The sequence below is a fragment of the Zootoca vivipara genome, chromosome 3, assembly GCF_965207765.1.
Source record: "Zootoca vivipara chromosome 3, rZooViv2.hap1.1, whole genome shotgun sequence".
NCBI classification, from domain to species: Eukaryota; Metazoa; Chordata; class Lepidosauria; order Squamata; family Lacertidae; genus Zootoca; species Zootoca vivipara.
The window spans coordinates 29740528-29756887 of record NC_142586.1 but is presented as its reverse complement, the minus strand read 5'-3'; the positions used below and the strand labels follow the sequence as shown (position 1 = coordinate 29756887).

The 16360-nt window shown below is 42.1% G+C and overlaps 1 protein-coding gene across 1 annotated transcript; it reads left to right on the top strand.

Moving 5' to 3' along the window:
- The first annotated feature begins 447 nt into the window (after positions 1–447).
- LOC118082859 (glutathione S-transferase-like) lies at positions 448–10533 on the top strand. Its single transcript, XM_035110693.3, has 7 exons — positions 448–670; positions 2324–2419; positions 3578–3629; positions 5409–5541; positions 7635–7776; positions 8379–8510; positions 10232–10533. The coding sequence occupies exons 2-7, from the start codon at positions 2333–2335 to the stop codon at positions 10373–10375; spliced, it is 690 nt and encodes a 229-aa protein (XP_034966584.3). The 5' UTR covers positions 448–670; positions 2324–2332; the 3' UTR covers positions 10376–10533.
- The last annotated feature ends 5827 nt before the right edge of the window (positions 10534–16360 follow it).

The following is a 16360-nucleotide window of genomic DNA, read 5'->3' as shown; positions in this document are numbered from 1 at the left end:
TAACCCTATATGTAAAAAGAAGTTCACGCTATGCAAAACTTGCTTATTCTACCAGATTCTTATCAGGCTATGATATCTCATTTTCCCTTTGCTCTAGTACCAATGTTTGGTTTCATGGATATTGTGGTATGGAATGTATTGCACCTTATGGGAAAAAAGCCTTTCAATAAGAATTTACTCTTCAAAGAGAAGCAGCGTCCAGACTCCTTGACCAAAAGCAGTTCTCATGGTTTTCCTCACCAGCATAAATTAATCGCAGCCATCTAAATACCCCAAACCTCTCAAAAGGTGGGTGCCACCAGCAGGGAAGTCCTTTGTAGTTGACCTTTGTCCATATTTCCTAGCCAGCAGCTGCAGCCAGAGATTGCGGTGGCCTCCTGCCCAGTGATACAAGAGCTTGGATTGATCAATGACTGGGACATTAACGTTTGCCCTCAATGCAGCTGCACAGATTTACACTAAACTGAGTTGCATCACGTTATGTACCTGTGAGAGAACCTTTCCCATTGTGGATTAACTTTGTGCAAGTGATTTGACCCTAGGTGAAAAGTCTCACAAAAGGCAGAGCTGGAAGGTGGAGCTTCTGAGCTTTTATAAACTTGATGCACACAAGTTCAGCCTTTGCTCTGTCTCATAAGAAGTTTCACTCGCCCAGCAGAACTTACCGCAGGTTAGTATTCAAAGGTAGGCAATTCCTTTGGAGAGTCATAGCTCAAGAGTGACACCCTTTGGACAATTCCCAAAGACCTCACCTCTGCCCAAAGATTTTCTTCTTTTTACCAGAAGAGGACTGAAGGTGGTAGTAGGATTTTCTGGAGACCTGTAATCTTGTCAAAGAAGCTTTTCTGTCTGGATAGACCAAAGGCAGGAGCTGGGCAGTGGCAGAGCTCTAAAAATCAATTGGTGGTGGGTTGAGGGTCTTGGTGGCACCTCAAAGGAGTGTTGGGTAGAGATGGGAAAGAAATGTGATTCTTTAAAAAAATATTTATACTTTTCAAATATTCATTAATTTTACAATCATTTTAACATTTCAAAGTCTGTCTTCCTTTCCCCTCTTTCTGCGGTTCCTTAAATTAATTTTTTTAATATACTCTGTATATCCAAATTCATTTAATTTGCTCATTTAATTATCTACTTTAAATATATACTCTTATGAAACTGTAAACTATTACAATAATCCTGCCAATGTTTATATCTGTTTGCAATTTATCTGCGAATATTCAATAAACCATTTCCATTCTTTTATAAAAGGTTTGTTATCTTGATTTCTTATTCTTGATTTCAAGAAATCGAGAGAAGTTTGATTCAGTTTGCATTTTTACGTGCCAAAATTGCCATTTCTGAAATAATATGCCACCTGAAACATAGCTCTCGTTTGAGATTTGCAAATACCTGACAAATACCCCCAGACAAATAGTGCATAAAAATGCACAAAGTGTGCATATAAATGCATTTATTAGTGAAAACAATGTACCATGTAGTTGTCCAGAGAAATAGATCCATTACATTATTGGGAGCGAGGTCCCTATGCCAGTATCCTGCGAACTCAGCTCTCCAACAAGGAAGGCTGACTTTGGTTTATTGCGTTGCAAAGTTCTAGTGTAAATTGCCACCTAGGTAGCTAAAGGATGAGTTTTATGGGTCCATTCTGCAGCACCTGCTGTTGTCCAAATAGTGCCATGAAGTGGATACAAAGGCAAGGGCCAAACAGGATTCAAAACCACAAGAAGAGGGGGCAAGGAAGGCAAGCCAAAGTTTATTTGCCAAGAGCAGGCAAATCTTTTGCTTTTTGGTAAATTGGCAATTTGCAGATGGTGGAGACTGGGGCAAATTGGTTGAGAGAAGGGGGATATCTCTGTGAGGAAATCTGAAATAGTTTAAGGATGGAGGTGGGGTCTAGATGTGATCCATCACCTTAAACTCCCATCATCCCTGATAGCTATCCATGCTGGAGAGCCAGGTTTCCAGACCTGTTTAAGGAGATACAAGACAGATCGTGACAATGGCAACAGTGCAGAAATGAGGAGGGAATTTACTACCGGTATTTTGTGCCTCTATGAGCAAGGACCATGGCCTTGGCCATCTAATGAGGGTTAAACATTCATTATTTTTAAAAACTCATTTTCAATTTTATCTGTACTATGATATGCCATATCTGCTTGTGCATCATGATTATGAAACTGATTTTTTTTAAACAGACAAGAAGCCTTTAATCTGAAATCCTGCTACAAGCAATCACCAACAAGTATTTTGAAAGGTTGTCCTTCTCTAGCAGTAGTTATTTCTCTATTAAACATCATCTTTCTCTCTGTTATCACAACAGAAAAGTAACATGGCTGGGAAACCAAAGCTTTACTACATCAATGGAAGAGGCCGGATGGAAACCGTAAGGTGGCTGTTGGCTGCAGCTGGGGTCGAGGTTTGTCTTCAGAATTTATCTAAAAGCCACCATTTATTTAAGGCTGTGAATGTACCACATATTTGAAGCATATCCCTCTCCTCCCCAACAAGAAAAAGAATATGGGGAAATGTACTTTGTTCAAGGCTGTTATGTGCATAGATAAGTGAGGGTGCTGGGAATTGTAGCTCTGTGGGGATAAACCAGATTTCCCAGGATTCCTTGGGAGAAATCATGTGCTTTCAAAGTGCTTTGGAGGTATGCGGTGCTTGCAGATTAGGAATCCATTTCAGGCAGTTGGGTCCAGTCCTACCATGTGGCAGAGCAAGGCACCTGCCTCAGGTGACTGATTTTAGTTATCCTGGGAGGGTAGCAAATTGTCGCATTGCAGTGTTTTCATTCACTATTGTTGCACCTTTATTGTCAGGGACAGGGATTTTCTGTGTCATGTGCCGAAATAAATTGACTTGTGCAGGGGAACCATTTGCTGTCCTGTCTCAGACAGAGAAAAGTCTTGGGCTGGCCTTGCTTTCACACCAAGACATCCATTTTTGTGACTTCCCTGCTTCAGTGAGAGCCACTGTGGTGTAGTGGTTAAGAGTGGTAGACTCCTAATCTGGGAAACCAGGTTCGCTTCCTCGCTCCTCCACATGCAGCTGCTGGGTGACCTTGGGCTAGTCACACTTCTCTGAAGTCTCTCAGCCTCACTCACCTCACAGAGTGTTTGTTGTGGGGGAGGAAGGGAAAGGAGAATGTTAGCCGCTTTGAGACTCCTTTGGGTAGTGATAAAGCGGGATATCAAATCCAAACTCCTCCTCCTCCTCCTCCTCCTCCTCCTCCTCCTCCTCCTCTTCTACTTCTACTTCTACTTCTACTTCTACTTCTTCTTGGCATGAACTGCTTTCAGACTCACACCACTTTTAATATCATATCCCCACTTCAACCATTAATGACATTAGCAGTGGAATTAATATTGTCCCAGCCCTTATAATCCCCTCCCATGCTTAGTGGCGCTTTCCTGTCTCGTATTGCTTTCCCAAAAAATTGACAACAGAAGAGGAGATTACTTAGGGGGTTTCCGTGAAATTTCCTCCAGTGCTTGAAAAACGCTGGGCCATTTATGGCAGCTGAAATTATTTCATGAGACCCTTGAAATCTTCTGCATCTTTTATTTTCTAGTTTGAAGAACAATTTATTGAGGCAAATGAACATCTGGAAAAGTTAAGGAAGGGTGAGTATGCCATCTGAATATCTTATAATTCTGTTTTCGAGAACTGTGAATCAATTTTCATAGGTTCTGATCCAATTATGTCATACTTGGAGTGGACCTATTGAAATCAATAGGCACCGCTAATGGAACTCCCTTGATTCTAGGGGCTCTGTTCTGAGAATGACTTGGTCAGATTCAACACATAGGAGATGGAGTTATTTTTATTGACTCATGCAAAACAAACAAACAAACAAAAAACCTTCAACACCTCTCAGGATACTTTAGAGCAGTGGTTCCCAACAGGTGGTCTGCGGACCCCCAGGGGTCCGCGAGCTATGCCAGAGGGGTCCGCAAGATGCTATTAGAATAAAAAAAAATATTAAATATATTTTGTATGATAACAGATTTTTTTGTTTTGGCCGCTTCCTGCATGAGCAGAGTCTAGCGCAGAGTCTGTTTTGCAAAGAGGCAGCGCGCGCATTCTACTAATGCTCACCTCCCCAAGATGCTTTGCGCGCGTCGGCTTCATTTGCGCGCTACTGCGCAGGTACCCTGTCTTCTCCATTCCCCTCCCTCCTCCCTGGCGCGCGCTGCCTATTTGCAAAACAGTAGTGTTTGTAAACAAAGCGTTGTGTTTCGCGGAAGCTACACTTCGCGTAGTTAAAAATGGACCGTTGGTTAAAAAGTGGTTCGTTAAAACGACAAAGGCCTACAGATGAAGAGGAAGATAATGCATTTGATGTTCAAGCAAGTAAGTCAATTAATGGGGGTCCTTGTTGCAATAGTGGCTCGATGAGGGGTCCTCGAGAAAATTTTGTTGGGAACCCCTGCTTTAGAGGATAATCGCACAGACACCAAGATTACACGGAAGTTAAAAGAGCAAGTTTATAGTCTAGATGGATTCCCTTCATACTATATGAAGAATAGACAGTCTGCTCTGAGGAGTCACTGCAATTCTACATGGGCCTCCCCACAAGTGGGCCACATTGAGTTCAGTGGGGCTATCTTCCAGTCTTAATAATAGGTGTTTTCAAAGTGGACTTGTTTCTCTAGTTCAGGGGTCCCCAAACTGAGGCCCGGGGGCCAGATGCGGCCCAATCACCTTCTCAATCTGGCCCGCGGATGGCCCGGGAATCAGCATGTTTTTACATGAGTAGAATGTGTCCTTTTATTTAAAATGCATCTCTGGGTTATTTGTGGGGCCTGCCTGGTGTTTTTACATGAGTAGAATGTGTCCTTATATTTAAAATGCATCTCTCAGTTATTTGTGGGGCATAGGAATTCGTTCATATTTTTTTCCAAAATATAGTCCGGCCCCCAACAAGGACTGAGGGACAGTGGACCGGCCCCCTGCTGAAAAAGTTTGCTGACCCCTGCTCTAGTTCTTCATTGTGCCCTTAATCTCAGTTACTTGTGCATGATTTTCAGCAAGAATATGTGTGAATTCACAGTCATCTGGCTGTATTGCCTTTAACTCTGTCCTTTGAAAGAGAAGATAGTGATAGACAGCAACCTTCAACACATGATACTCAACACTGCATTTTGCAGGGCAGTTTGCTTGTTTTTAGCTAGAGAGCAGATTTAGCATAAACACACATGTGTTTGCTGTACAGGTTTAGCACATTTCTGCAAAAGCATTTTTCATGATACAAAAAAGGCAGAGGCAAACTTTATGATCAGAAAGGGAAAATGGGGAAGTAAATACTCGGATTCAAAGCATGTCAGATGTTCCTGAAAATTTACATTTCGTTGTAATTAACTGGGAGAATAAACTGACACTTTTCATCTTCCTTTGAAAAGATGGAGACCTGCTCTTTCAGCAAGTGCCCATGGTGGAAATTGATGGGATGAAGATAGTGCAGACGCGAGCTATTCTCAACTACATTGCAACCAAATACAATCTCTATGGGAAGGATGTGAAGCAGAGAGCGTTGTACTGTAACATTTCTATAAGTTTTGCTATTAATACATGATCCCAGAAGAAATCTCTAGTCTGTGATATAATCTGCTGACAAGCTATGAGTCAGCACATTTCAACTCCCTGTGGCTGGCAACTAAAACAAAAAAGGTTCAAGATTGAGCAATGTGAGCTAATATCACCTCTCAGTCTCCCTACCGAGTTCATGTGGATTGCTTCATTTCAAATCAAGGTGGTTTCTCCAAAGTTCATGACCTAGACATTCATTTAATCTCAATAGATTGGATCACTGGAGGTCATTACTAGCCTTCCCACCCACCCCACCCCCTTTTTCACATATCTAATTGTGATTTTTAATATGATTTGCTTAGAAAAAAAGTGTAACCGAAGAAGGTCTCTAGGACTGATCAGCAAATCATACAGTTGTGGTTTTTTTGTTCATTGTGCATATTTACGCCCATGAAAATAGGGGCATTTCCTGCCAATGTGTTTTTTTCTATCAGACAAATGATATTACCCTGAAAGCACTTTTATTATGGTATGTGAGAGAAAGACTGAGACTGAGAGACACTGAGAGAGAAAAAGGCTCTTTCAAAGGAAGAAATATACTTTCATCGTCCCTGTTTTTCAACTGAGATGACACAATTCTCCCCTCTCCCTCTTGTGTTAGTTCTCTTGTGTTGGTTCTGTTTGTCTTACAGTTGTATTATTATTATTATTATTATTATTATTATTATTATTATTATTATTATTATATCCATTTGTCCAGTGCCCATGTGTGCTGTTTTCTGAAAAGAGTATAGTTTAAAGGGCTTTCCTCAGAGAGCAAGGCAAAAGAGGCTTTGGTATGGAAAGCCCCATACAAATAGGAATTAGTTGCCACAAGACTCTAGATCTGTGTGGCTAATTTTCCACAATCCCACTCTGTCCTACATTTGTGGTTTTACTCCTGCTTCCATTAGCCCTGGCCAGCATGGCCAAAGGTCAGGGGTGATGGAAGTAGGAGCCGAAGAAACATCTGGAGGAAAACAGCTTCTCTGTCCCTGCTACAGAGGGGCAACAGGTCTAGCACACAGGGATATCCGTATGATTTTATTATTGAGTTATTTGAGTTCTTTCTTAAAGCCCACCCTTCAGCCAAAAAACATTCCTGGAGCAGCTTAAAAATCACTTTGAAAAGGCAGCCCTCCCCCCCAAAAAAATCTGAAGCTTCTCTCTCTCTCTCTTTTTAAAATAATATTTATTGAAATTCCGATCAAAACCATACAACTAAAATACATACAAACAATAAACAATAAAATATATAAACAAAACAAATTATACATTTCATGCCTCATTATCTAGTATATACGGTACTGCTAACAGTTACTAACAAAGATCTAAATCAAGTACCTAACACAATTAATCTTATCATAACCATAAACAATGTAATAACTTCTATTAATTACAAATGATTCTTACATATATTGACTTCCACTTGTCTTCCTCCCAGGTTAAACTTTTTACCCACTATTATACTGCTTTCTTTTGCTTTTCATCTTGGGATCTTTACAGAATATTGGAAGTAAATCCAAGCTTTATTAGATAGTCTCCAAATTTCCCCCAATTATTTTTGAATTTTTGAATACTCCCCCCTCTAATTGAATTTGTTAATTTGGCCAATTCAATATAACTGATCACCTTTTCTTGCCATTCTCTAATAGTAGGGATTTCTTCTTTTTTCCAGTTTTTGGCAATTAAAATCCTCACCGCTGCCACTGTGTAAAGGAAGACCTTTTCCTCTTGTTTATTTATATCTTCCTCTACCATTCCCAGTAGAAAAGACTCCGGTTTTTTTTTTTATATTATATTTGAATATATTTTCAATTCCTCTAATATTTCATTCCAAAATGCCAAACTCAAGCTTCTCATCTGAAAAGAAATGACATGAAAGGAAATAAGCAAATTGAGGTTCAAGTTCCTCGCTGCCATCTTTCTATGTGGGTGAGGTGCTCTGAATTGTTCAAGTGGCTACCCAAGTTTTATTGGTGTCCGCGATTTTCAAATGTACCACACCAAGTCCCATGGTCCCTGGCGATCCAGTCACGGCAACATTCTCTTTCCCGCAGGATTGATATATATTGTGAAGGTACTATGGATCTTTATGAACTGATGCTGATGCTTCCCATCAAGCCAGCTGACACGAGGGAGAAGGAGTTTGCAAACATTGTCGGAAAAGCCACCACCAGATACTTCCCAGTCTTCGAAAAGGTACGAGGCAAAGAAGGAACAGTACTTACAACCCCTTTTGAGAGAACAGAGTCACCTGCGCTCAACTGTAGTTGGCAGCTGGTAATGTTGACAGCACTGTCTGGTCCTTCAGAAATCGTTTTCTTAATTCTTCGTTTTCTAAACTTCTAACAGCAACAGTACATTTTAGACCTGGCGTCCCCAAACTGCGGCCCTCCAGATGTTTTGGCCTACAACTCCCATGATCCCTAGCTAACAGGACCAGTGGTCGGGGAAGATGGGAATTGTAGTCCAAAACATCTGGAGGGCCAAAGTTTGGGGATGCCTGTTTTAGACCATGCCCTGAGCTAAAATGAAACATTTTAGTGGTGTGAGAGAAGAGTAAGAATAGCACACAGAGTGTTAATTTCGGGAAGGTAGTACCCCAGCTTCTCATTTTTGGTGCAGTGGCTTTTCAAATGAAGTGTTTTTTGGCACTCCTTATACCAGTACTGATCCAAATCCTATTCATGTCATGATGAACAATATTATCTGGGTGCGTGGTTTTCAAAAGTTGCCCAAATATGTATTCTCCATTTTGCTTATGTACCTGAAGTACTCTTAAAACATTTCCTGCTCTGTAGGTCCTCAAAGATCACAGGCAAAATTTCCTGGTTGGAAATCAGCTCAGCAAAGCAGATATTCAACTGCTTGAAGCCATTTTAATGGCCGAAGAGCTGAAGGCTGATATCCTCTCCAATTTCCCTCTTTTAAAGGTAAGTAACACAATTTCGCAACCTATTACAAAAGATAGAGGATAAACAGGTCTTTCTTTCTTTCTTTCTTTCTTTCTTTCTTTCTTTCTTCTTTCTTTCTTTCTTTCTTTCTTTCTTTCTTTCTTTCCCTCCCACCTGGCCAGGTTTCCCCAGCCACTCTGGGTGGCTCCCAACAGAATATTAAAAACACGATAAAACATCAAACATTAAAAAATTCCCTAAATAGGTACAGGTTCACTGGCTCTTGCAAGTTCTCATTCCCTCCAGATCTTGCTGTACTGCAGCTCCCATCCACCCCGATCACTGGCCATGCTGGCTGGGGCTGATGGGAAATGTAGGCCATCCATAATGGAAAGGTCATAGGTTCCCCACCTCTGCGCTAGAGCACACTATCCGTACAAGAGTAGCAGAATAGCAAGGGGTTTGGAAGCAGTGACACACCATAGGGAACAATATATCTGCTAATTGCAATTGCCATTCGAGTCAAACCACCCCAAAGCATGACTCCATATTTCGTTTTCCAGGGTATACTCGGTACAGCACTGTAATTCTCTGGGGACCTTTGCTGGTATGCAACATATATATTGTGCAGGTTTCCAGGCTTTAAAAATGTCTGTCTTCTTCTTCTTCTTTGGCGATCACTCGTAGCCGAGTAAGATTGTCTTCCATAAACACAGTTTTAACAATGGGTCCGTAAGTGACTGTGGAGGCCAATTCTGGATCCACATGTTTTTCCACAGTGGGGACATTGGTTTCCAGGTGGGAGTTGATCACGGTGTGGATTTGCCAAGCGTGCCTTCCTCTTAGCAAGTTTCTCCCTTGCAACCTGAGATCAAGTTTCTGCAAAACCCATGACACCTTTGGTAAAGGCTGTTCTCCAACTGGAGCGCTCACAGGCCAGTGTTTCCCGGTTGTCAGTGTTTATACTACATTTTTAAAGATTTGCCGTGAGACAGTCTTTAAACCACTTTTGTTGACCACCAGCATTACGCTTTTCATTTTTAAGTTCAGAATAGAGTAGTTGCTTTGGAAGACGATCATCAGGCATGCGCACAACATGACCAGTCCAACGAAGTTGATGTTGAAGAATCATTGCTTCAACACTGGTGATCTTTGCTTCTTCCAGTACACTGATATTAGTTCGCCTGTCTTTCCAAGTGATGTGTAAAAATTTTCGGAGACACTGTTGATGGAATCTTTCGAGGAGTTGGAGATAGTGTGTGTGTGTGTGTGTGTTGGCAACTGAGCATGTAGCATCACATGGCAACAGGCACTCGTCCTAAACTAGGACTTAGTAGTTTGATAGGAAGAGCAGCTCTGGAGCTCATAAGTGTGGTGCCATTAATTCAACCGAACTAGTAGCTCTATATTTATCCCCCTTTCCATATCTAAAACACCATTGTCTCTGAAACGTGACTTGGGCTTCTATCACACAAATAAGGCCCATATTCATGGATAAGCCATTTGTGAATTAGCTGTAGACTCTTAAAAGCAACTCATAAGCCTGCAAATAGTGTTCAAATAGTGGCCTCCGTCTTCAAAGGAGCATCCTTGAAATAACTGTGCTTTGAAGATAATAAAGTTTCTCATTAATACTTTCAGTATTGATTATCAAGTTGTACTACCATTATGGTGTGAGGTGATTATTCAGGAATGCCACCATTTCTTGCTATAAGATTTCTCCTTTTCTCTTCTAAATGTTTGGCTGTTTCTCTTTTCAGGCTTTTAAAGTAAGAATCAGCAGCATCCCTACAGTTAAGAAATTTCTGCAGCCCGGGAGTCCAAGAAAACTACCAATGGAAGAGAAGGATGTGCCAGGGATCATGAAGATTTTCTACGGAGCCACAGGCAAAGTGATAAACTGAATCGAAGCAAAATAATTTCACCTCATGGAAGGTGGCTACAACTACACTGGGCACAAATTGGAGTGTAAATTCATGAAGCTTTAGTGAGAACAAGAGTAAAAGATGGTAATATTGCGTGGCGCTACACTGAAATGTAATAAAACATTCTACAGCTTTTATACTTTTGTGCAAAGTTTTTCTTGAGTAGCCAATAACATGTCTGTCCAAGCACCACTAATTCCTGTCGGTGCTTTGCATAAACGAAGCCAAATTTGACAATTCGGCAGCTAAACACTAACCAAAATGGATAAAAAACAAGCAGGAATTAAAGAGGTGACTCCTACCCAAAGACTGAGGCTGCCACCCTTTCCCCACATTTAACACGGTAGGGATTCCTTCTCCCATACATTGGATTGTGCAGTTGTGGGAAAGCTTTGCCTGATCAAACTTCTATTGAAGCCACAAGAACAATGATTTATTTGGGTGGGGGGCAGGGAGAGAGTTGGCAACCAAGTGGCAAAAGAGGAGACACTGGAGGGGGCAAGTGGCAGGGATTGCTAATGGACATAAGGGGCTCCACTGCCATGGGACACAGAAGGACCCACTGGGAAGGGCAAGCAGACCTGCCATTTCCCCCTCTTGCCCTAAAAATAAATTTGAAATCCCACAGTGGAAGGGAATGTCCATCAGAGCATATAAGGCCCTATGCAGCTCAGAAGAAGAAGAAGAAGAAGAAGAAGAAGAAGAAGAAGAAGAAGAAGAAGAAGAAGAAGAAGAAGAAGAAGAAGAAGAAGAAGAAGAAGAAGAGTTTGGACTTGATATCCCGCCTTTCACTCTCCTTAAGGAGTCTCAAAGCGGCTAACAATCTCCTTTCCCTTCCTCCCCCACAACAAACACTCTGTGAGGTGAGTGAGGCTGAGAGACTTCAGAGAAGTGTGACTAGCCCAAGGTCACCCAGCAGCTGCATGTGGAGGAGCGGGGAAGCGAACCCAGTTCACCAGATTACGAGTCCACCGCTCTTAACCACTACACCATGCTGGCTTATTCCTTATACACCCAAGAGATCACTGCAGTCCACGGGACGGTTTCTCCTGCAAAGATCTCATAAGCTGCCTCTACAATAATTCGGAGCAGGGTTTTGAGTGTGGCTGCCTCTCTCCTGTAAAATAGCATTCCTGTCGAAACCTGACAAGTGCTTCTCTATCTGCACATTTCTTTTTACTGACAGGATTTCCCATCTGGATAAATGAGCCTCCTTTTTTTACCATGAGCATTTACTTCTTCCTATTTTTGTCCTAAATGCGTTTGAGGTATATGTGTTTTTAACTATTTATAATAATCTTATGTGTAAATTGCCTTGAGATGGTTGTTTAGAAAATTGTGGAGGAATAATAACAACAATAAAAAATGGATAGTACTCCATGATTAGTAAGGGTTATAGGATGACAGCCATTGGGGGGAAAAAACTATTTTTACACACTTCTCTATAAATTCATGAATTTGATAGGTTTCTGGTGGCCTTATGTAGTGCTTCCCCCCCCCAAATGTTTAGGGGTACTCTCATTTTCCTACTCATCTTGAAATATTGCCCCTCAATGAGACCAAAATTAGATTCACAAAATGTTTAGGGGTATGTGTACCCCAAGAAAAAAAAGCACTGGCCTTATGACCCAGGGAGCCATTCATAGCAGCCAGCAGATCCGAGTTCTCTCTGTGTGTGTAACTGCCCAGATTAATGTCCAGAAGCAAAAAAGGAGTGGTGAACAGTTTAAATGTTAAACCAACTGTTAAAATCTGCTGAGTTGTACTCATAGCATCTCCAAGGTCAGAAAAGTTGATAATTAGTTTGTGCGATGGGTTTTGCAACTTTTTTTTTAAAAAAAGAACAGTTTGATAAAAAATAATGATAATAACTAACTAACGTACACAAGTTATATAGGGTCTGGCAGAGCACCCATTCATAATTATTATTTTTGCTTGCACAGCAGACAGAACATTCAGAAGATACAGTTTCCCTTTCAGCTCCACAGCAAGGGAAAGTTTTATCTGCTGAATATCTGCCTTTCATGCAGCTGTTAAAGGCACAACGTGTCTTTCAGGGGAAACTGTGGAAGCCATATTAGCAAAGCAAAAGAGGAAGAGCCACAGTGATGAAAAGGATACTAATACAACGCCACTACCCTGCTTCTCCTTCTCTCTATTCTAGCTCCCAGCTTCATCCCTTCTCTTAAACATCTTTTTGGTCAAACGCAATCATTCATCACCAGCATTGCTGACAGACCACGAAAAAGCCCAGCAAGGCTGTACTCTGTGCCTTTAAGAGTGCCTTGATCTGCAGAAATTAGGAGGTGACGCTTCTGGCAGAATGCAGATAAATATTACAGGAGTTTAGATGAGCCTCCCCTGCAATGCAAGGGTCATAGAGCCAGGGCCGGATTTAGGTTGGATGAGGCCCTAAGCTACTGATGGTAATGGGGCCCTTTATAGCTCCAGCTGTCCTTTGTCCATAACAAATTGTCGCTGTTTTTCGTGTTGAATACATGCTATATGGTAATTTACGGACCTAATAGATATCTCAAGCCATTTGCGCGTAACAAAATATGCATTTTATCAAAGTAACTGTTGAAAAGTCCATGCAGAATGCAAAGCCCATGCAGAATGTAGGCACCTTATATACAGAAATGAGCAAACTAGTGATATTTTAGGGAGCAGGCTAGCAGGCGGGGCCCATTACTTACATCATAGGAGCCTACACAACACAAAACCCTGTTGCTGTATGGAGATTTTATTTTATTTGTTTCTTTTATCTTATATTTTGGAAATGTACATCTGGTTTTTTTTCTTTTAAATTTTTTTGGGGGCCCCCAAGAGAGTGGGGCCCTAAGCTGTAGCTTGTTTAGCTTATACCTAAATCCAGCACTGCATAGAGCTATGCAAGGGCATAGCATGGGTTGCCAGCGGGGGGGGGGGGGGACACCTGGCTTGCCAGGAGTAAATGTGAAAAGGCTCTAGGGATCTGAGTGGAGCACATATGAGTCCACAGGGTGATGCAGCAGCAAAGAAAAAGGATGCTATTCTAAGGCTGCGTCAACAGAAGTACAGCGTCCTGATCAAGGGAAGCAATAGTTCCACTCTATTCTGCTCTATTCACGCGGGTGGCGCTGTGGTCTAAACCACTGGGCCTCTTGGGCTTGCCGATCAGAAGGTCGGCGGTTCGAATCCCCACAACGGGGTGAGCTCCTGATGCTCGGTCCCTGCTCCTGCCAACCTAGCAGTTCAAAAGCACGTCAAAGTGCAAGTAGATTAATAGGTACCACTCTGGCGGGAAAGTAAATGGCGTTTCCGTACGTTGCTCTTGTTTCAGTGTTCTGTTGTGCCAGAAGCGGCTTAGTCATGCTGGCCACACGACCCGGAAAAACTGTCTGCAGACAAACGCCAGCTCCCTTGGCCCCTAAAACGAGATGAGCGCAACAACCCCAGAGTCGTCTGTGACTGGACTTAACTGTCAGGGGTCCTTTCCCTTTCCCTTTCTATTCTGCCTTGGTCAGACCACACCTGGAATACTGTGTCCACAATTTAGGAAGGATGTTCACAAGCTGGAATGTTTGGGTCTGGACACCGAGCTTTATTAGGAATGGTTGAGGGAGTTGCGTGTGTTTTGCCCGGAAAAGAGGAAATGGAGAGGAAGTTGGATTTTCAAAACAGCCAAACACTGATTTCCAAACACTGATGGATATGAGCATGTATAAGAGCTGGAAGCCGAACAGCATCCCGTTGCCCTTCAGATGTTGCTAGACTGCAGTTTCAGCCAACTGCAACCGGTATGTAAGCTGGCTACAGGCAGATCAAATTTTTTAGATGGTGACATCAAAGTACCGGTAATTATCAGTTAAAAAGAGAGGAAGAGTCGGTTACTTTGTCTCCTGAGCATCTTTTTATATATTTTATGTGGAGTGACTGCCATCTTCTGGATCTTACCTGTCAGGTTGAAAGAAAAACATACTTCACTTGTATGCAATACTTCTGCTATTTCAGTTCAAACTGGAATTTCACTCTCTCTCCAGTGTGGTGTAGTGGTTAAGAGTGGTAGACCCCTAATCTGGGTTCACGTCTCCGCTCCTCCACATGCAACTAGCTTGGGCTAGTCACACTTCTTTGAAGTCTCTCAGCCCCATTCACCTCACAGAGTGTTTGTTGTGGAGGAGGAAGGGAAAGGAGAATGTTAGCCGCTTTGAGACTCCTTCGGGTAGTGATAAAGCGGGATATCAAATCCAAATCCAAACTCTTCTTCTCCACAGTGTAATTTTCACAAAAGCATGCTGCTCATATTCACGCTGTAAGTCAAAATCAATCCAAGATCCCATTTAGCAATGGCCAATTTCTGCTTTTGGCAACATAGTGACTCAATGCTTGCTTGTGACATATATGACAATGATGTATTCATTCTTTATGCTTGTTTACCTCAGGATCAAATTGTTTGGTTTATTGGTCCCGTTTCTATGATTCTGTAATTTTTGTATATTGTTTCCCCCTCTTTATTTGTTTTTTTTATTACTTTGATCCCTGCTCTGGGATTGAGAACATTCAACGAAGTGATCAATAAAGCTTTTACACCATATACCATGGGTCTTGCTCCTTACTCTGGCCTATCCTTTCATTTTGAAAACATTGGTTAGATCCAGTGACTGGCTGTTTAACAGTCATAGGATCTGCAAAACTCCATTTTGACGTACTTAAAGTGAGACAGTGGCCTTTTGCACTCTAGAAACTCTTAAAGCAAGCAGAAACTGAATGACATTTTCCGCAGCAATTTCCATTATGGAAGATTTTATATTTAAAAGAGGTGGGGGTAGGTAAGGCAGATTATACTTGCTCAATGCTCTGTATTCTTTTCTCTGCTTCAGGGAATTTGTAAAGAACTTGTATTTAATTTGCTTCTTGTGAATCCGGCAGCATACAGATTTTTCCTGGGCAGCTTTATACTAAGTACCAGCAAACCCCATTATTAACACCACCAACTCCATTCTTTTCAGGCTCTGCCCCCCCCCCCCCCCGGCAGCTGTTTTGAACTTCCTTGTTCATTTAGACGCAGTGCTCCTTTTCACCATACTTCTGACAGTTTCAAACTTTGTATAAAGGGAGGATGAAATGTAATCTTGAAACTGCTGGATGTCACCCAATGTCCATAATTCCCTTCCCTTGCGCAAACCCTCCAGGTGTCCCAATATTCCAGGAATAATCCTGGATTTACAGCAGCCATCCTGGTTTCTGATTTGATCCTGGAATGTCCTGCTTTTCCTTAAGACGTCCCTATTTTCATCAGAGAAATGTTGGAGGGTATGGTAGGACGTACCTAGTTTTATCGGAGGGTATGCAGTTATGCGACCCCTGAGCCAAGGAGATAAGTACAGTGGTACCTCATTTTTTGAGCGTCTCAGAATCTGAACATTTTTGGTTTTCAATTGCCGAAAACCTGGAAGTAATTGCTTCCATTTTCGAACACACCTCTGAAGTTCTCAATTTTTTTCAATTGAATTCTCCGACTGCCCATTGCACCTCAGTTGTCAAATGTTTTGGAATTCAAAAGGTGTTCCAGAACGGATTACGTTCGACAACCAAGGTTCCACTGTAACTATACAAGCTTTAGATTGAAGGCAGCCATGTATAGGGAAGGTTCTTTTAAAAAAATGTTTAATGTTTTATTATGTTTTTATATACATTGGAAGCTGTCCAGAGTGGCTAGGGCAACCCAATCAAATGGGCGGGATATAAATATTCTTGTTCTTCTTATTGCTGTTGTTGTTATGCAATAGAACACGGGTGTCAAACACAAGGCCCGGGGGCCAAATCCGGCCCGCCAGACCTAGTCATGTGGCCCGCCGAGCGCCCCAGCCAGCGGGACCCAGCAGTGGGACCTTGCTGCTGAAGCGCCGCGCCGACAAACAGCTGGGGCCGGGGGGGTAGAAGGGCGGCCGGAGCAGCGCTGCGTAGAGTGCCCCGAGCCAC

Coding starts and splice junctions, on each gene's coding strand:
- LOC118082859 (XM_035110693.3), top strand. CDS start 2,333: ATGGCTGGGAAACCAAAGCTTTACTACATCAATGGAAGAGGCCGGATG. Junction 3,630..5,408: donor TCTGGAAAAGTTAAGGAAGG/GTGAGTATGCCA, acceptor TCCTTTGAAAAG/ATGGAGACCTGCTCTTTCAG. Junction 8,511..10,231: donor CCAATTTCCCTCTTTTAAAG/GTAAGTAACACA, acceptor TTCTCTTTTCAG/GCTTTTAAAGTAAGAATCAG.